Here is a 21,797-nt window from a genome sequence, read left to right on the forward strand (position 1 = left end):
ACTAATCAAGGCCCATGCTGAATGGGTGGGGCCACACCCCCATGGAAATTATCCAGTGAAAGATGTCACCCACAGTTGAGTGATCACATCTCCATGGAAACATCCAATCAAAAGTCTCCAACCCAATCAACAGCAATATATTTCCTGCTCACACAGGACTGCGTCAAAGATAATGGTATTTTGGGGGACATAATACATCCAAACCAGCACATTCAGCAAACATTTATTTAGTGCCAACTCTGTGTAGCAGATGCCAATCACTACTTGCCTCAGGTGTGGCACTGGGGCTGGCGATCTCCAAGCTATGGACATTGCCACTCTGTGTGCAGGAGGACAGTAGCCAGGAAAGTATTGGTTCCATCCTACTTTGTATAAATAACACCTTTCCTCTTTAAGGAGCTTTCTGGATATTGAGTGTATTAAGATCCTCCTGAGAAACAGAACCAACGAGTGAGTGTGTGTATCCATATATACATATATATGTAAATATCATGAGATTTATTATAAGAATTTGGTCACATGACTGTGGAGATTGGAAAGCCTGATTCTGCAAGTTGGGAACTCCAGTGAAGGTTTTGATGAATTCCCCTGGAGAAACTGACTGGCTGGAGTAGAGATAGAAATTCTGACTACTGAAATCATCATTTCCCTCTTAAGCCCGTCACCTGATTGGATAATACTTCTCTCATTACTGAAGGCAGTCTCCTTTGTTGATCATAGATGTAATCAGGCATAGATGCAATCAACTGACTAATGATTTAAATCCATGAAATACCACCCCCAGTAATTATCATGCCAGTGCTTGCTTGACCAAGCCACTGGACACCATAACCTAGCCAAGTTGACACACAAACTTTATTATACTGACTTTTCTGCAAGCGATCTTACATATGAAAAATTAATATAAAGAAATTAAAATCCTTTTTAGAGTTAAGTAGCTGATAAATATTAGACTTATAATTGGACATAGGAAAATTCTAAGTTCCTCCTTTGCCAGCATCCTCCTGTGGTCTCTTTAAAAATTCCTTCTTTCAATTTAAAGTTTCAAAACAGCCTCATCCCAATTCCCCCTCTTCTCCCCCTCCCTTTCCTTGCTTCCTGACCTGTCTTCCTTAGCCATGCCATTCTCTTTGATGGTTCCCAAACACATCATCCATTTTGTTGCCTGTGCCCCCCGCTCCATAATTCCTTCTGCCTCAAATGCCCTTTCTCCTTTCTTTCAACCTTCAAAACCTGGCTTAAATGCCACCTGCTCTATTACTCTGCCATTCCTCCCCCTCTCCCAAGTCTTCTGATTGTTTGCTCTGTCCCTTTCTCTGCTTTTTATTTATCTATCTGATACAGCATTGGTCACAGTTGATATTGATCCCCCTCCTACCCCACTGTTGTATGAGCTCCTTAAGGATTAGAGTAAAGAGGTTAAGTTCAGGGGCTTTGGAGTCCACCGCTTGCTAGCTTTGTGACTTGGAACCAATGCCTTAAGTTCTCTGAGCCTCAGTTTCCTCATTTGCAGTTTAGAATTAGTGGTACCCACTCTTTGTTGATTGTGAGGATTAAATGAAATAATATATGTGAAACACTTAGCACAGTGCTTGGCACACAGTACACATTCAGTAATGATTGTTTTCTGTGTGCTCTCAGGGTCCAGTGTCCAATGAGTCCTAGGATTTTGTTGAACCAAGTTGAATAATATAAATGGAAAGGTTCTAATTTTCTAATTTTCTTTTGGTGGGTATATCTTGTGACTTTTTGTTCTCTCCTAAAGCACATGTCTTAATCTGTATGAAAGAAGTCCCCCTTTTTTTTTCTCTCCATGTCACTACCCTTTTCAGAGATCTCAGGGGTTGATTCTGAGGTGTTCCTATGAATTCATAAGGTCCAAGATGAGCAACTCAGGCAAAGACTGTTAGTGTCAGTCAGCAATGTGGAGGACAGAGAAATGGGATCTGAGATAGTAAGCAGGTACATAAGCAACCAGTGTCCGAGTCCAGAAACTAAGCAGCTCTCTCTAGCTTCTCCTCTTCTAAGAAGTGGAAAAACAAATGCCAGAAAAGAGCCTGGGCACTAGGTCCCAGTCCCCAGCGTTTGCCATTTACTAGCAATGTGACCTTGGCCACGTACCCAATCTCTCTGAAGCTCAGTCCTCATCCGTAAAATGAGAATAACAGTACCTACTCCTAGGATGGTGATGAGATCCATACATTCTTCCTGTGCTTAGGTACAGTCCCTGGACCTGGGAGGCGCTGAGCAAATGCTGCTGCTTTGCAGGGATGGGCAACTGTGGGTTTTCCTCAGCAGCTGTTTGTTGAATGCTAGCCATGTGCTGCACTCCCTGGTTGATCTGAAGTGTATGGGATGAAATGTGGGTTAAAGTGATCGGGGAAAACTGTGTGGTATATGAAAATGTTACTTGGCAGTTATGTAGGGAAAATGTGGAATTGGATGTGATGGGCAGTATTAGAGGAGAATATAAATAAGTAGGAGGAAAACTTTTTGTTCCCCAAATTGATGACCACTGTGGAACTTTCAGAGAGATTTTAAATCCATAAAGATATAGCATATGATTAGAATGATTTTAAAAGTCTCAAAATACTTTTGTTTGGAAAGAGTATAATTTGTCTTTTCATGTAACTCTTATATTTTATTTTCTTTTCCCAAAGGTGGCAGAAAGGGCACTGTATTATTGGAATAATGAATACATCATGAGTTTGATAGAAGAAAACTCTAATGTCATCCTTCCCATCATGTTTTCCAGTCTTTATAGGATTTCAAAAGAACATTGGAATCCGTAGGTTTTCACTTTTTCTTTCCTTCCTACCTGCCTTCCTGCCTTCCTGTGTTCCTTCCTGCCTTTCTTCCTGCCTTCTTCCCTCCTTCCCTCCCTCCTTTCTTCTTTCCTTCCCTCCCTCCCTCCTTCCTTCCTTCTTTCCTTCCTTCCTTCCTCCCTCCCTCCCTTCCTTCCTTCTTCCCATCTATCCATCTATCCACGCTTTGCTTCTTTCCTTTCTTCCTTTGACCCTTTCTCCTTCCTCTTTTCTTTTTTCATAAAATGTTTTGACTGCTTCTTGCTGAACACAGAAATGTGAAAAGATAAAGTCCCTATCTTTTAGGAATGAAATGACTGGATAGAGAGGTCCACAAGTAAGCACATATTTTACAAAACAATGTTGTAAGTGCTCCTTATTAATGTATCTGTTGACTTAGAAGGGTTTGGTATCATATCTTTGAATGTTAATGTATATAATATTTGTTTCTATGGGAACAGCTTTTTGATTTTGATGAATTATATATATTATCACTTTAGAAATAAAATCCTATGCAAATTTAGGTCTCTTAAAGTTAGTCCTTCCACAGGTGCTCATTTTTAGGGTGGAATTGCTTTATTTTTATACTTGCTTTTTTACTAAATGAAGTTATCAAGTGTCTACAAGCAAATCTGTTTCAGGGTAGCAGTTATCAGAAGGGCAGATTAGATGTTTTTAATCCTGCTAAGCCTTAAGAAAGATATCTTGCCTCAGAAACAATAAAGAATATAACTCTCTGGATGTGGTCATTTCTAGTTGTTTCATCTAAAAAGGGATGGGACAGAGCAATAAGAGGAGATCATTCAAACAAAAGTTGTGCTTTAGCTTTCATCTTTTAGCCTCCCATTATGTAAGACTGACTGATATGCTCCCTTTTCTCTGTGCTTCACAGGGCTATCGTGGCATTAGTGTACAATGTATTGAAGGCATTTATGGAAATGAACAGCACCATGTTTGACGAGCTGACAGCCACATACAAGTCAGATCGTCAGCGGTAACTTTTAAAAGCTTTTTTGTCAGCTATGCATAAAGTTATCTATTGAATTCTTTCCTTGCTCTTTGCTGAAGTTGTTTTTTTTTTTTGCCTCCAAAATCATAAGCAGCACAGTTTTATTTATATATTCATTTTTGCATGCTCATTAGCTGTGTCCTTAGTGTGCCATTGGGTAACAAAGCTAATGTCAGTGTCATTTTGATAAGGCTAGCTTTCCTCCTTCCCTTCAATACTCTTTCATTTCTGCCTCAGGGTTAAGAGCCTGGCACATAACTGATATTTCAGGCCCACTTAGGAGGACCATCATGTGGTTTGCCATCTGGATTCACCTCCATTCTGAATTTCTTTTGAACAAGGATTAGGCTGATCTTGTATTTCACTCCTGGAGAAGAGATGAAGCACCATTTGACTTGTTCTTTGGCCCAGAACTTAACTTTCTACTCTGGAACCCAATAAATTCATTACAGTTCAAAGGGCAGTGAAAAGAACATGTTGGTTAACAGTCTGGTATTTTAGAAGTCTTGAAAGCTTTTAAGACCATAGGGTAGTAAACACCAGTAGGATTCTCTACAGTGTGTGATTATGGTCTGGTAAAGCCTTTCTTGATTTAATTTACTCGATTCTTCAATTTTGTTATTTCTTGTCCAGTATGTCCAACTTTCCAAATGATAAGAGATTAAGGAAAGAGGGGAGGAGGAGGAGGAAGGTAAATTTATGTTATTATAGAGATTATTAATATAACTTTTAAGAAAAGTGATGATTAAATAAATACGAGGCATTGGAATCTACCTGAAAATAATTTACTTACAAATTTCACTTAACCCATGTGGATTTCCTGAAGTAAATATTGTACTATGACTAAAATTAAATCCTTGCTAGATGAAGTAGCCCAAGATCCACATTTCCATGCTTGGAATGGCAGAATTCCCATTTTCAGGAATTATCTGAATTCATGGATTCACAGATGTCACCTGGGTCTGCCTTTTTCTATTTCACCACCACATGAAAAAACTAAGATCAATGTGGTGAATTATTTTTAATAAAAGTGAATTTAAAAAATTTTCAGTATAGTTATATGTTGTTACTTGGTGTTAAAATAGTCTTGTTTAAAAAAATATGGTAATTTTAAATGTTATTGGCAGAATAAAATTTTTTGGACATACAAGCTTTTTGTAAATTTTGCCAAACAGTGAAATTTGAAAGTCTGGAAATCACTAGTCAAATTGATACTGAAACAAATTTGAAGTCTGGGTATGTTAAAAATTTAATACATGATAATATCAGAAAAGTTCTGCCTGGGTCATTAAAACTGAAGTAACAAAGGAAAGTATTTAATTTTGTTGTGTATATAGATTCAAAATAAATTAATCATTTGGTCTATTAATACTTGTAAAGGCCAGATTTTGCCAAAGAGTTTAAAAATATGCAGGGTGTGTTGCAAATACATATTGATAAAGGGAAAATATATTTTCTTGTCATAATTTTGTATCCATGTCAACCTCTGTCTTAATGTCAGCTTTTTGTATCAGTGTCATCCCTCTTGAGAAACTTTTGTTTGGAGACAGAGAAAAAATTAGATTCTAACTAGACCCCAAGTAAAATTTACTAAGTGCCCTTAGTCTTAGGATAACTGATACACATAAATATTATTTTTTATTTTCAGGAATTTTGGAGTTAATTTTCTGTATTAAGCTAAATATGAAGGAATATTAATGTGAAATATGAAAATATTCTTATCTCCTACTCTGTTCATTACAAGTTCTTTTGTGTCTATATAAGTGTTAAAGGGAAAAGAAAAAAAAAAAAAGAGCAAGAGAGAGAAAAATCAAAAAGAAAAAACACCTGCAGACTTAATGCCATACGTTTCAAAGAATTAAAAAAATTTACAAGGGGAAACATATATGAAGGGTGCAGTTATTGTTAGACAATCTCTTTAAATCTTCTTGGTTGTTTACATTGCATTCTATTTCCTTCCCCAGTGAGAAAAAGAAAGAAAAGGAGCGTGAAGAATTATGGAAAAAATTGGAGGATCTGGAGTTAAAGAGAGGTCTTAGACGTGATGGGATTATTCCAACTTAACAAAAAATATTGAACAACATTACTAACCTGTGGAGTCACACATTTATGTAGTAGAAGATGGAGCAACAGTTTTCTGTATTGTGCAACTTTACAGTAGATTTCACATTTGTTTCATTATTACAACAGCACTGTATATACCTGTCTCTAAGTAAAGGAAGAAAAATAAGGACTTCAATCCAAAGTTTGGACAGTAGATGGACTTCTCAGAACTTTGCAAATATAATCATTGTTCTAACCCTCCTTAAAAAAAAAACAAAAAGCAGTCTTCAGAGATCTGTTGATGAAATTGCTATGTTAAAATTCCATTGTCAGGAGTTCCTTATTTATCATTAGCAGAGAGTATGATACAATTTTCAAATGTGAACAATCTTAAATTTAGCCTGTCTTTCTGCTAAGCTGTTAAATGTATTTATAGTAAATGGAAGAAAAAAAAGACTGTCATTTTCTTATAAGTTTGTATAACATCCTCTTCTGGATAACTTGACTGTAATTCAACATCTTTTCCTTTTGCACATCTTCATGAGTTGAATGTCCACATGGAACAGGGCCATGAATTGTAAAGGTCCCTGATAAAAGTTTTGTTTACTGGGGTGAACATCTTTCCAGTAACCAGGTAGTCCTGGTACTCCTTTACTTTTAAAATTAGAAGTGAAAAAGAAGAGGTGATAAACATAGTAGGGAAGGGAATTTTGGATTCATGTGTCCGTTTATGGTGAATCCAAATCAATGTCTTGAATCCTTTGAAAACAGGCACTGGGACGTCACGGGCTTCAGTACCTGGCCAGTATTAGTTGCATACATCACTGAACACACATACCAGAGATGTTTTAGAAATGTCAGGAAAACATCCTTTTGGACCATTTTGAAATAAGAATGACAAACACTTAACAGTGTACAACCATGAAATTGATCACCAGGGATTATGAATCTAATTGGGAAAAGAGTTGAGCAAACAGCTTGGACTGTTTGGAGTTGTTGCCTTACTTTTTAATATGTATTTATAAAGTATTCCAGCAAAAGAGGACATAGCCTCTGGGGAAAAAACAACAAACATGTTACAGTGTTTTTTGTAGATTCTTGTTCTATATCTCATCACAGCGCCAGCCCTGTTTTTAGGCAGAAAGGATTCAGGATAAACATTTATTATGCATTCTGAATTGGATGCATATTCCTAACTACTGTATTTGTTACCAAAAGTGGTTCTACAAATGCTACTGAAAAAAATCTGGAAATTCCTAATGTCCTGAGTATTAATAATAAAGTTATAAATGCTTTTATATCAAAGGTGCATTGTGACCAAATTGTTTAAGAAAACAACAAAAACAAAACAAAATGTAGGGCTGCATTATTGATACATCTTATTGCTCACTGCTTTCTATTTAAAAGAGGAATTGTATATCGTGAGTAGATAAAATGCTGGTAAAACTTGTATACAGTATGTACTTACCTAATGCTGTTGCATTATTCTGTACTGAAAGATCTATGTTTTGGGATTTATTTTCAGGATGTTTTTGCTTGTTATGGACACAACAGCAGTGAGTTGATAATCCTAAACCATCACTTCTAGCAGTATTCTTGGTATAGAGCTAATTCTTTGTTCATATGTTGAATTGTGACAGTAGCAAACATGAACATATGAACTGTCGTTGCTCTTAATAGAAATGCAAAGTAAGTGTGGGTTTGTATATTTTCCTCCTTCCATTTAAATATAAAGTAGATATGCAGTTTTATTGTTTCTAAGAAAAAGGACGGAAAATAAAAAAAGCCTTGACCTTTCTCCTCTATTAAGTGTTTCAGGATTATCAGGTCACAGTTCATGTGTAAAAGCAGCTAATTATGGGAATTGTCATCTCAGTAAAGTTGTAAAATCAAACAACAAAACAAAACTTGGTTAATTCTGAAAAAGAAATAGCAGAAGTGTCATATGCAACACCAAACACAACATGGTTTAATAGAATAAATAGATTTTTTTTTTAAGAACATTAATGGGGATTCAATATGAACTTGGCAGAGGCTGCCAAAGATGAAACAACTTACTTTTAAAGTGCTAGAGCAAAGGTGCAAATTCAAATACTAAAGATAAAAAATAAATTTGTAATAAATCATCTCCTTTAGCCCTTTTGATTTTAGCCCTTGGGTTTTGACTATGCATTACATTTATCTTTGATAGTGTAAACTTTTGTTTGCCATTAATTTACCTTTTTAGATAGAAAACATTAAAATCACAGGTTTATGAAGTATCTCTGCCCATTGGAATGAAATGCAGTCATTTGAAATGAGAAAAGCCAGGAACCTTTTTTGTACCTTAAGGTGAGAATTACACAGATATCCTTGATGTCAATTTTGTATGTTGATCATTCCAAACTGAGAAGAATAAAGCCAAATTTTAGACATATTTAAAGAAGAAATTATAGTTATATGTCTAAGATTCATTGGGCACCTTCTGAGAGGAAACACTGTCTTTTCTTTTTTAACTGCAGGTAACAATGTGACATTTGTCATGTTGTGTCCGGTGATGCAGAGTAACTGAGGTAATCTGACTGTTGCACTATGTGACATATTTAAGGACATACTTGCTGCATTTGCAGCAGCCCTCTCTCCTTGTCCCTTCCCACAGTTCTGCTGTTGCTGCAACTTGAGCTAATTGTGACAAATGCATCTTTGTGTTATATTTTGTTTGCTTCATAATTTCCAGAACTATATATAAATATATTTTTTAAATAGCAAATATTGTAGTTAGTGAGTGATGATCACTCCAGACTTATCCCTACCATATTGGTTTCAGGGATAGGATTAAGAGTGTCTTTTCAAGAAAAAAACACCTGTGGTTTAGAATGATGCTGAGGCCTTAGGTTGTGGGCCTAGAACAACTACGTGAGTGAACTGACCCATCTCATACCTTGAATCAAGCATGCATTCCTTTTCTCATCATGCAAGCATCCCCGGTTGTTTTCCTTCAATGTTTTGTTTTTTTGTCGTTTTAAATTTTATTGTATTTTGCTCTCCCCCGACATCTGACTGTTTTTATAAAATAAAATAAAAATAAAAAAAGTAATGAAATAAATACCCTCGATGCCGCTGGATACTCACAAGCAGGGTTACACTCCTTCATCTTGGGCTTGTTTGCCTAAATGGAAGGGTTTAATTTATTTTGTACCTCCTCCTATGCGTGGGACAGTCCAGGGTGCAGAGCCAGGTTTTGCTTGTAATTGCACCTGCTGTACTAAAAAGTATAGCCCTTGGCTCAATCACACAATGGAAAGAAATTTTAAAAAGTATATTTAGAGCTTTAAAAGCTTTTTTATTTTTTTGTGGGGATAGAGGGTGGGAAAGGGAAGATGTATGGATGTAACTGGCATTTTTAAGTGTTTTGAGTCTTTTTTTTTTTCCTATTTCGTTTTTTTTTCCCTATAATTGGATGCACTGACTGGCCAAGGAAATGAAGAGATTCTCCCTTTTGATGCTATTACCAATGTTATCACAAAGTGACAGCCGCCTACAACAAAAGGTGGCACCAGACATGATCAGTGATGTTTTATTTGCACATCAATATTTTTATTTTTGTATTATGGCTCAGCTGCTTCTCTGAGTGGAGTAAAGGAATGAGCCACAAAGGATTTTTCTAGTAGGCATATTGGCAATGCATTTTATATTCCTCAATATTTTATTTTGAAAATCTAAAAGATTGTGCATCTTGATAGAAAGTTGAGCAAATTTTGATCTAGTGGAATGTTAATTTGTGCTGCTGCTTATGCACGACAGCAGCAATAATATCTCTTGGAAATAACCCATATTATGATGTCTATGAATATAGGTTTCCTTTTTATTCCCTCCCCCTTTCTTTCTTTATGAATATAGGTTCCTTTTTCTTCCCTCCCTCCCTCCCCTTTCCTCCTTTACTCCTGCCCTCCCTCCCTCCCTCCTGCCCTCCCTCTACCTCTCCTTCTCCTTTTCCTTCTCACTCTCTCTTTTGTTTCTCTCTCCCTTTTTTCTTCTTCCTTTCCTTTTTTTTTTTTTTTTAATCACTCATTGTAAATAAGTTGTAATCCAAGCCCCATGTATCAGTGGGGAACTTTATCAAATATAAATATTACCAGTACATTTTCTGGTTGTTGTCTGATTTCTTGATTGAAGTATAAAGAGAATGACATGTCCATTGCTTTTGGTTTGAGGATTTCGCTTTAGCCTCATAAATCATCTGGTATTATATTATTTCATTGTTTTAGCAGGAGAGGGCAGCAAAAGTTCATTTTCCCCTTTAGAAGTGCTGTGGTTCATGATAGGTTTTAAATTTAATTGTGTGTATGTGTTTTTTTAAACAGCATTTGTGGGTAGAGGTAAAAATGAAACATTTTTGATATGAAAAGTTGCATATGAAAATTAGAGACTGGTCAACAAAGACAGTGAAGACTTCTGATCCACATCAAAGTTAAAATGCCACAAAGCAATCTTCCAACTTTGGCTAAAATATGCTACTTCCTTTTCCAACACAACAAAATGCAAGCTGAGTCTTAAACACTTGGAATTGAAAATGTTTTTCTTTGGGAATGATTTACTTTCTTCAGAGTGGTAATAGAAACAGAAATGAAGGTGCTCCCAAAGAGAAATGTAACCTTCCCCTTTCACAGATGTGTGAGAGGTTCTGTACTGTGGGTGCATCATAATAAAGAAGCAGTGAAGAGTTTCAGGTGCCTGGATGTTTTTGTTTGTTTCTTACCTCTATGGCCATTTTTTTTTTCTTTTAACAATGGGGGTTTATTAACTTAAAATTTACAGTTCTTAGGATGTGAAAATGTCCAACTCAAGGCATCAACAGGACAATACCTGGACTCTGAAGACAGGCTGCTGGCATTGCTCCCCTTTCACATAGCAAGGCACATGGTGGCGTCTGCTGATCCCTTTCCCCCAGGTTTCGTGGCTCTCAGCCTCTGGCATCAGTGGCTCCCACTCTCATCTTCCCTGGTGCTCTTGTGAATTTCACCTCTTAGCTTCTCTGTGGCTCTTATTTTCTTATAAAGCACTCCAGTAGAAGGGTTAAGATCCACCCTTATGCTTGGGTGGGTCCACTCTCTTGGCCCGGGGTTCTTGACTCCAGACCTTAGCTTCCATAGTTCTGCTGTTGAAGTCATCCTGCTCTCAACATGTCCCTTTTCCGTCCTGTCTAGTCCAGACTGGCAGCTGTTCTGGCATGCAGCATACAGGGGTCAATAGGACTTTCCACAAATCCTTCCTGGATGACTACATCTCCGATCCTGACTTGTACTGAAATGGCTGGCTGGTTCATTTTGTTAAATCCTAATGTGGTGCACTTATCCCCTGGAAGCCCAGAATTTTCCAGACCATCAATTTCTGGTTTCTTTGTACCCAAGAATTCACTTCTCAGGTTATCTCTTTCCTCTCACATAAGCTTCCAGGAGAAACTAGGCTGCATTTTCCACATTTAGTTTGGAGATCTATTCAGCTAAGCATCCCAGCTCTTTGCTTTCAAATTTTGCTTTCCATCAAACACCAGGACTAGTTTTCTCAAATTCTCTGCCACTTTAAAACAAGGATTGTCTTTCTTTCAGTTTGCAATGACACATCATTTCTGTCTAAGGCCCCATCAGAAGTATCTTTAGAGTTCATATACTAACAGTCTCTTCAAAGCATTCTAGGCCTTTTCTATCAAGCGCCTCTCAATTCTTCCAGAATCTTAGCCATTTAAAAAGCCATTCCAACATGTTTGGTATTTGCAAACTCCGCTGCACCCCACTTCTCTGGTACCAAAATCTGTTCCAGTTTGCTAAAGCTACCATATGCAAAATACCATAAATGAATTGGCTTTTATAAGGGAATTTAAGTTATAAATTTACAGTTCTGAAGCCATAAAAGTGTCCAAGCTAAGGCATCAACAAGAGGATAGCTTCACTGAAGAAAGGCCAATGGTGTCCAGAACACCTCTGTCAGCTGGGAAGGCAAGTGGCTGGTGTCTGCTGGTCCTTTGCTCCTGGGTTCTGGCTTCAAAATGGCTTTCTCCAAAATGTCTCTGGGCTTCTGTTTCTCTTAGTTTCTTTCTCTCAGCTCCTGTGCATCCTTGCTTGTTCTCCCAGAGCATTTCTCTCTAAGCATCTGTGGATCCTCTCTTAACTTCTCCGGGGCAAACTCTGGGCTTCATCTCGTAGCTTAGCATTTCCAAGCATCTCTCCCTGGCCTTTTTGAAACATATAGATGACAGATTTGACTAGCTTATCTTTGAGGAAATGGAGTTGATATGTTCTGGCTCTCATTTTGAGAAAATCAGTTCATGATCAAGAGGTATGTAATATTGCGGGTGTTCCAGTATCTGCTGGTGGTTGATGAGGTTACTACCCCCAAATTTACTGGTTTACAACAACAATCATTTGTTCACAAATCCGCAATTTGGGGCAGGACAGAGCAAGGATGGCTGTCTCTGGTCCTCTAGTGTTGGCTGGGGTGTCTCAAGTTGGGCAAGAGAATTCAGTTTTACAACAGGGCTCACTCACCTGGATGGCAAGTTGCTGGGTTGCTGGGAGTTCAGCCAGGGGCCCAGGTTCCTCTGAACATGGACCATTTCATGGGCTTCTTGGGTTTCCTCATAGCAGGGCAGCTGGGATCTAAGAATTATGTTTCAAGAGACAGGAAGTGGAAATTGCTGATCCTTTGAGGTCTGGGCCCAGAAACTGGTGTGGCATGATTTCAGTCATATTCAATGGGTCAGGCAATCACAGAGCCTGCTCAAATGCAAGTGGAGGAGACCCAGCCCTCACTAATCAATGGGCAAATTCTCAAATAATTGGCTAGTCATCTTTACTCTGCCATGGAATAGTTTTCTTTTAAAACATTTGGATTTAAGTGTGTTTTGGTTTGCTAAAGCTGCCAGAATGTAATATATCAGAAATGGACAGGCTTTTGTAATGAGGATTGATTCATAAATTTACAGTTCTGAGGCCATGAAAATGTCTCAATTAAGGCATCAACAGGAGGAACCTTCCCTAAAGAAAGGCCAATGGCATCCGGAGTTCCTTGTTCACATGGTGTATTAGTTAGGGTTCTCTAGGGAAACAGAATCAATGAGCGATATCTATAAGATTTATAAGTGTGTCATGCAACTATGAGTATGCATGAGTCCAAATTCTGTAAGGCAGGCAGAAAACAGGCAACTCCAATGAAGATGTTTGATGAACTCCGCAGGAAACAAACTGGCAACTTCAACGAACACCTCAGGAAATGCTTCACTGGTCAGACAAAGTAAAGTTTCTCTATCTGTCTCAATTAAAAGTCTTCAACTGATTGGATTAAATCCAGCTGACAGCATTCTCTCAGTGTGGAAGACACGCCCTTCACTGATGGCATCAGTCACAGCTGCAGCCAATTGACTGATGATTTAATAAACCAGTCTGTTGGTTTATTAACCAGCCACAGACGTCCTCACAGCAACAGTTAGGCCAGTGCTTGCTTGGGTACCATCACCTGGCCAAGTTGACACATGAACCTAACCATCACAGTCCATCCCTTGTCAACTTGACAGTTATACACATAACCTAAAATCATACTTTATCTCTAAGTAGAGAACAATAACAGACATATATTTCACCTAACAATACTCCGCTGTCCAGTGTACAACTGGAAACACACTAAACCTCTGCCGAATAGGGTGCAAGTCCTTGGGAGACATTTCATTGGGTCAGCTGGATCATATGGTCCAAGTGGCAGAGAAGCTTGCACAGCAGCCTGGACCTGTCACAGAGCTTCATCTTGTTCTGATCCTCACTCAAAACTAGAAGCTTTTCTGGTCACTCAGTAAATGGGCCAGAGTAGCACACCCAAATGAGGAATATGTTGTCTCCAAAATCCAAAGAGGCCAACTAAGCATTGTGCTTCTTTTTTGGTTGTAGGAGGGGCCAGCTACCACAGCTTATCCTTCACCTTAGAAGGGGTATCTTGACAGGCCCCACAACACTGGACACCTAGAAATTTTACTGAGGTGGAAGACCCCTGTATTTTTGTTGGATTTATCTCACATCCTCTGCCACACAAATGCCTTACCAATACATCTAGAATAGTTGCTACTTCTTGCTCATTAGGTCCAGTCAACATGATATCATCAATATAATGGATCAGTGTGATGTCTTGTGGGAGGGAGAAATAATCAAGATCCCTGCGGAGAATATTATGACATAGGGCTGGAGAGTTGATATAACGCTGAGGTAGCACAGTGAATGTAAACTGATGGCCTTGCCAGCTGAATGCAAACTGTTTCTGGTGGTCCTTACTAACAGCTATTGAGAAAAAAGCATTTGCTAGCTCAATAGCTGCATACCAGGTACCAGGAGAAGTGTTTATTTGCTCAAGCAATGATAGCACATCTGGAACAACACCTGCAATTGGAGTCACCACCTGGTTAAGCTTATGATAATCCACTGTCACCCTCCAAGACACATCTGTTTTCTGCACAGTCTAAATAGGAGAATTGAATGGTGGGAATCACCACCCCTGCATCCTTCAAGTCCTTAAGAGTGGCATTAATCTCTCAGCTTATGTCTGTCCTCTCACATTTTACTATAAGCTGCAAGTAAAAGCCAGGCTACTTCTTCTATATTTTGCTTGGAGATCTCATCAGCTAAATATTCCTGGTCATCACTTTCAAATTCTGTCTTCCATCCAACACAAGAACTCAATTTTGCCAATTCTCTGCCACTTTAAAACAAGGATTGCCTCCCTTCCAGTTTGCCACAACACATTCATCATTTCTGCTCAAGTCCTCATCAGAAGTATCTTTAGAGTCCATATTTCCACACACAGTCTCTTCAAAGCAGTTTAGACCTTTTCTATCAAGCTCCCCACAAATCTTCCAGAATCTTCCCCTTGTCCATTTAAAAAGCTATTCAACATGTTTGGTATTCGCAAACACAGCAAAACCAGCACCCCACTCCTGGTACCAAAATCTGTTCTAGCTTGCTAATGCTGCCAGAATGCAAAACACCAGAGATGGATTGGCTTTTATAAAAGGGGGTTTATTTGGTTACACAGTTATAGTCTTAAGGCCATAAAGTGTCCAAGGTAACACATCAGCAATCAGGTACCTTCACTGAAGGATGGCCAATGGTGTCCGGAAAACCTCTGTTAGCTGGGAAGGCATGTGGCTGGCGTCTGCTCTAAGTTCTGGTTTCAAAATGGCTTTCTCCCAGGACGTTCCTCTTTAGGCTGCAGTTCCTACAAAATGTCACTCTTAGTTGCACTTGGGGTATTTGTCCTCTCTCAGCTTCTCCAGAGCAAGAGTCTGCTTTCAACCACCATCTTCAAACTGTCTCTCATCTGAAGATCCTGTGCTTTCTTCAAAGTGTCCCTCTTGGCTGTAGCTCCTCTTCAAAATGTCACTCACAGCTGCACTGAGTTCCTTCTGTTATGTCAGCTCATTTATATGGCTCCATTGATCAACTTAGACCCACCCTGAATGGGCGGAGCAACACATCCATGGAAATTATCCAATCAGAGTCATCACCCACAGCTTGGTGGGGAACATTCCAAAGAAGCACTCAAAGAACTACAATCTAATCAACACTGATAACATCTGCCCACACAAGATTACATCAAAGATAATGGCATTTGGGGGACACAATATATTCAAACTGGCACAGATGGCCTGAAAAACTCTGGGCTTCCAGGGGATGAAACCCCAGAAGCTACAGCCCAATGTGAGGATGTAACCAAACATGGAACCCAGCCACCATTTCAGTGCAGGCCGAGATTGGAGAAGGAGTTAAGCAGAAAGGATTTGTGGAAAGTCATATTGTCTAAACATTTTTGACCCCATGTGCTTCATGCAAAGCCAAAAGAATTTTTGTGAGCTCTTTACAGACAGAGCTGCTGCTGGTCAGGACTGGAGGAGACAGACAAGGAACAAATTGAAGGAAAAATTTCTTCAAAGACAGAGCCATAGAGGTTGAGATCTGGAGTCAAGAAGTCTCAGGCTGGGAGAGCGGAGTGGCCCACATGCTTGGAAAGGGTGAGTTTGCCCTGGGAGTCGAGGGTGGGCCTTCCACCTCGATGTTCAGGAAAGGTGTTGCCACCTCAGTTCTCAGAGAGGTTGGAGCACATTCCCAGGGGACTGGGGAGAGCCTGGTTGCCACCCCACTGTTCTGAAGGGGTTGAGTGTGCACCCCAGAAATGGAAGAGAATCCAGGTGCTACCCCTATGTTTGAGGAGGGTGAGGCCGAGAAGGTGGTCTCCCCAATGTGTGGATATGTTGGAGCACTCATCCCAGCGTTTGGAGAGTAAACGGCTGCCACAAAAGCCCTTAGGAAGGGTTAGACTCCTGCTCTCTCAAGCTCCAAGGATACAACATCATTCTGTTAATGACTAAGATTTTGAAATCTAATGGAGTTTGCCCTGCGGGTTTTAGGAACTGTTTTGTTCCTGTTAACTCCATTTTCCTTACTGTTTCTTCTTATGGCAATGGGGATGTTTACCCTATGACTGCCTCTCCTTTGAATATTGGAAGCAGAGAACTTGTTCTAAGTTTCACAGGTACAGAGCCAGAGCATAATTTTGCTTTTGGATAGACCATGCTTGTAACTGATTTTGATGGGATCTTGTACTTAACTGTTGTTACTGAAATGATTTAAGTTTCTATGATATTGTGATGGAATGAATGTATTTGCAGATGGAAGATCTTGTCATTTTGGGGTCCAGGGAGTGGAATGTGCCTGTTTGAATGTATTATGTCACCCCAAACACCATTATCTTTGATGTAATCTTGTGTGGGCAGATGTATTAGTATTGATTAGATTGTAATTCTTTGAGTGTTTCCATGGAGATATGACCCACCCAACTGTAGGTGATAACTCTGATTGGATAGTTTCCAAGGAGGTGTGACCCCACCCATTCAGGGTGGGTCTGAATTAGTTCACTGGAGCACTATATAAGCTCAGACAGAAGGAGCAAGCTTGCTACAGCCAAGGACACTTTGAAGAACACATAGGAGCTGAGAAGAGAGGAGCTGCAGATGAGAGACAGTTTGAAGATGACTGTTGAAAGCAGACTTTTGCTCTGGAGAAGCTAAGAGAGGAAAAATGCCCCAGGAGCAACTAAGAGTGACATTTTTGAGGAACTTCAGCCTAGAGAGGAATGTCCTGGGAGAGAGCAATTTTGAAACAAGAACTCTGGAGCAGATGCCAGCCATGTGCCTTCCCAGCTAACAGAGGATTTCCAGACACCATTGGCCATCCTCCAGTGAAGGTACCCAATTGTTGATGACTTACCTTGGGCACTTTATGGCCTTAAGACTGTAACCTTGTAACCAAATAAACCCCCTTTATAAAAGCCAATCAATTTCTAGTGTTTTGCATTCCAGCAGCATTAGCAACCCATAACACCTGGGTACCATCACCTTGCCAAGTTGACACATGAACCTAACCATCACACCTGGGAAGGCACATGGCTGACTCTGCTGATCCTTCTCTCCCAGGTTTAGCTCCTGGGTTCAGTTGCTTTCTCCAAAATGTCCCTGGGCTTCTGTCTCAGCTTCTCTCAGCTTCTGTGGGTCCTTCTTGCTTCTCCTGAGAGCAAACTCTGGATTACATCTCTTAGCTTTTCTCTGCTTTCTCCAAAATGTCTCTGCCTTTTATACTCTCATAAAGGACTCCAGTAAAGATGATTAAGACCCACCTTGAATGGGCAGGCTCCAATCTCCATGGAAACAACCTAATCTAAAGGTCCCACCCAACAATAGATCTGCCCCCACAAGATTGGATTGAAAGAACATGACTTTTCTGGGGATTCAAACCAGCACAAGTTGTGCTCTACTTTCTTAGTCAATTGAGTCACATCAAATTAGGATGCATGTAGAATTAACTAGTTAATGTTCCATATTCAATTAAAATCTGGGTTTGGGAGGGAAAAATCCTTGTCAACTCAGAAATTTTTTATTTCAAAACATAACTCTTTGCAACATCTGAAAATCAACCTCTTGGTAAGTTAAGGGAGAAGAAACTTATAACAAAAAATTTTAGGGTGTAAAGAAATTTAAGAGGTTATTTCAATGGAAGAGCAAATCTTTAGCATAACATGGCTTCCTGCCTGTGAATGAATATTTATAACAATGGAAACAAAGCAAATGTATTGCCCCATTCCTATTTTTCAGATTTTTATGTAAGTAACATTCTAGAGGTCAAGTTAATATGGACTTCTTTTTTTTGGACTGAGACTAAATTTTGGGGTAGTTAAGGAGAATTAAAATTTGATTTTTTTCTGATTCTGATTAACCTACAATGCACATTTATTTTGAAAAGGCAGACGTTTTTAAAAACAAGTTGGATGGCTATATGGTATTGCCCATTCCTAAAAGGCCTACAAGGCATGCACATTCATTGATTGATTGGATGGGCCAGTGTATTGAATGGTTCCTGCCCACAGTCTTAGAACCTTTCTCTGATGCTCAGACTTCCTGTCTCTAACTTACTGCATCCCTTTGAAATAATATTTTGAATTCTTCATACAACGTTGGGGCAAACTTTCCTTTGACTAGATGTTATGAGGCCTCAGAACCAGAATGGATATCAGCCACATGCATCCTTGTCATTGCCAGAGCTTCACAGGCAAGATCTCGCTGGAGGTATTCCTCCAAGGTGAAGCCCATGGACTTGGAATCAGAGGGACCTGGGATCATTTGGGTTCTGCTATTCACCAGCTGTGGGCCTTTAGCGAAGTTTCTTGATCTAAGCCTCAGTTTCCTCATTTGAAAAAAGCAGGTGATAATAGTACTTATTCTATGTATTGTTATAGTGCATTGGATAATACATGAAAAGCAATTAGCACAAAGCCTGGCATGTGGTGACCTACAACTATTATTACCTACAATAAATGCTGATTATTATTTCATGGTAGTGACTTTAATATGAATGGATAATAATTATAATAGCTATCATTTACCGAACTTTGTGTGCGTATTGTGCTAAATTTTCATTCATTCAGTTTTCAGAACAATCCTGGAGTAGGAGCTATTTTTCCCATTTCATTGATAAGGATAAGACAACTGAGGCTCAGAGATGTTAATCTTCCCAGGATCACACAACTACCAAGGATTGAAGCAAGACTCTAACTCACGCCTGACTCCAAACTACTCTGAACAATAATCCATGTACAGCGATGGCAGCCCCTGAGTACATGCATCAAATTTTATGCCTGATAATTTAGAGACCCAAATTTATTCCGTTTGTGCAAAAAAGAACACTGTTTCATCCATGCTTGCAACCCCACCCCCCATCCTACCTATGTACCTAGGAGCTATCCCAAACTCCTGTTACTCTCTTCAAGTTCTCTATCCCATTTCCAACCCACTTTAAATTCAGCAGGAAATGGATTATCAGCTACAAACTTACCTTTGCACCTGTCCTCATAAGCTTCTCTCCTGCACCCTGGGAAGAGATCACTTCTAATCCCAACCAACATCTTCACATTGGGCTCCGCATCGATTTTCTGGTGAACTATCAATAGTTTTCTCTTAAAACTATATTTTAAAAAATTATTTTATGCTTATGATGGTTAGAACCGTATGTAGCCCAGAAAATCAGGTTCTTAAAGTTAATCCATTCCTGTGGGCATAAACCTATTCTAAGTAGGACCTCTTGATGAGGTTACTTCAGTTAAAGCATGGTCCAGGATGGGGCTTAATTCTCTTACTGAAGTTCTTTATAAAATAATGAAATTCAGACAAAGAGAAAGCCAAGGAGGCAAGAAGTTGAAAGCAATAAAACCTGGCAGTGCAGGGAGAGAGCAGCAGATGGCACCAGGTACCTTGCCATGTGGCAGAGGAGTCAAGGATTGCTGGCAGCTGGACTTCAGGAAGAAAGAAGATGATGCCTGGATTGACATTTTCGTGGTCCTAAAGCTGTAAGCTTGTAAGCTAGTAAATTCTCATTCTTAAAAGCCAACCCATTTCATGGTATCTGTTAAGCAGCCTAAGAAACTAATACAATGCTCATTGAAAATTCAAACATTTTGAAAGGCATAGAAGTCTCCTCCTATCCTCAGTCTCCCCACCCCCTCACCCCCCGCCAACTAACTGTGTACTACTAAAGTTCTGAGGTTTTTTTAAACAGATATAGTTCACATACCATAAAATTCACCCATTTAAAGTATCAAATTCAGTGGCTTTTAGTAAATTCAGACTTATGCAAACATTATAACTATTAAATTGTAGCACATTTTATCACCCTAAAACAGGAACTGGAAACCCATTGGCAGTCACTCTCCATTTCTGCCCCACTGCTTCACCAGTCCCAGGCAAACCACAAATCTACTTTCTGACTCTATAGATTTGCCTATTTTGGAGTTTTCATATAAGTGGAATCATTCATTATGTGGGATCAACTTCTTTCACTTAACATAATGTTTTCAAGTTTCATCATGTTGTAGCATGTATAGTTTATTTTTTTTATTGCCAAATAATATTTTATTGTATGTATATACCACATTTTGTTTCAAAGTACTTCTTTTTGTAGCCTTCCAGAAAAATTTAATGTACATCTCAGGATATACATTGAATTTATTTATACTTCTAAATTTAAAAAAATTACACTAATGGATCATAACACATTTGTATCCATCAATTTGTCACTATCCACCAATTAATCCATTTTATTTTAAAGATACATTTCAAAGTAAATTATAGACATAAGCACACTTCCCTTTAAATACTTTAGCATGTGTATCAACTAGAATTCAATGTCTGCTTACAGTTTTGTTCTTTTGGAATAAAATCTACATGCAATAAAATGAGTTTTGACAAATCTGTACACCTGTGTAATCCAAACTCTGGTCAAGATATAGGACATTATCATAATCTCAGAAATTCCCTCATGCCCCTTTCTAGTCAATCCCTGCTATCTTCCCCTCCCTAAGGCAATGAATATTTTGTTTTTTTCTTATCATAGTTTGGTTTTGTCTGTTCTAGAACTTCATATAAATGGAATCATGTGGTAAGTTCTTTTTTGAAAAAGACTTCTTTCACTCAACATGATGTTTTTGAGGTTCCTACCTGTTGATGTATTAAATCAGTTCTTCATTCCAGATCTGCTGAGTAAAATTGCATCATATGTATACACCACAGTTTAATTATCCGTTATCCTATTGATGGACACTTGGGCAGTCTCCAATGTTTGGCTACTGTGAATGAAGCCACTATGAACATTCCTGTACAAGTCTTTTTATGGATATGTGTTTTGAATTTTCTTGGGTAAATACCAAGGAGTGAACTGCTGCATCACAGAGTAGTGTAAATTTAGTTTTATGAGAAGCTACCACATCATTTTCTAAAGTGGATGTACCATTTCTCAATCTCACCAACAATGTATGATAATCTCAATAGCTCAACATCCTTGCCAAGACTTGGTGGAGTCAGTCTATAATTTTAGCCATTCTGTGGACTGTGTAATGGTATCTCATTATGGCTTTAATTTGTATTTTCCTGTAGACTAATGATATTTTGAGCACTTTTTCATGTTTTTTTGTTTTGTTTTTGTTTTGTTTTTTGGTGATTTGGAGATCTTCCTTTGCAAAGTATCTTTTAAAATTTTTTGCCCATTTTGCTTTATGGGGTTGTTGGTCTTTTTTGTTGTTGAATTGTGGGAGTTCTTTATGTATCCTGGATAACAGTTCTTTGTCAGATATATGTTTTGTGAACATTTCCTCCCAGTCTGAGCAGAAGTTTTAGATTTTGATGAAGCCTTATTTGTCATTTTTTCTTTCATGATTATTGATTTCTGTGACCTAAGAAACCTTTGTCTCCCTCCAAGTCAAAGGATATTCTCTTACGATTTTCTCTAAAAGGTTTATGGCTTAACCTTTTATGTCAAGATCTATGATTCACCTTGAATTAATTTTTGTGTTTTAATTGTTTGATTGAATTTTATGGTTATGGG

At 38.7% G+C, this 21,797-nt stretch overlaps 1 protein-coding gene across 4 annotated transcripts in view; it reads left to right on the forward strand.

The window, feature by feature from the left end:
• PPP2R5E (protein phosphatase 2 regulatory subunit B'epsilon) overlaps nucleotides 1–8,941 on the forward strand; it is a 195,928-nt gene extending 186,987 nt beyond the window's left edge. For 2 of the 4 annotated variants that reach the window (XM_037832571.1, XM_037832573.1), the window contains exons 12-14: nucleotides 2,661–2,788; nucleotides 3,697–3,798; nucleotides 5,778–8,941. In XM_037832571.1, coding sequence (XP_037688499.1) covers nucleotides 2,661–2,788; nucleotides 3,697–3,798; nucleotides 5,778–5,877 — 330 coding nt within the window. In that variant the 3' untranslated portion in view covers nucleotides 5,878–8,941. Of the gene's footprint in view, nucleotides 1–2,660; nucleotides 2,789–3,696; nucleotides 3,803–5,777 lie in introns of those variants that run through there. The other 2 variants (XM_037832574.1, XM_037832575.1) reach the window with 2 other exon arrangements.
• The last annotated feature ends 12,856 nt before the right edge of the window (nucleotides 8,942–21,797 follow it).

This window comes from Choloepus didactylus, chromosome 4 (genome assembly GCF_015220235.1).
Source record: "Choloepus didactylus isolate mChoDid1 chromosome 4, mChoDid1.pri, whole genome shotgun sequence".
In the NCBI taxonomy this organism is placed as follows: Eukaryota; Metazoa; Chordata; class Mammalia; order Pilosa; family Megalonychidae; genus Choloepus; species Choloepus didactylus.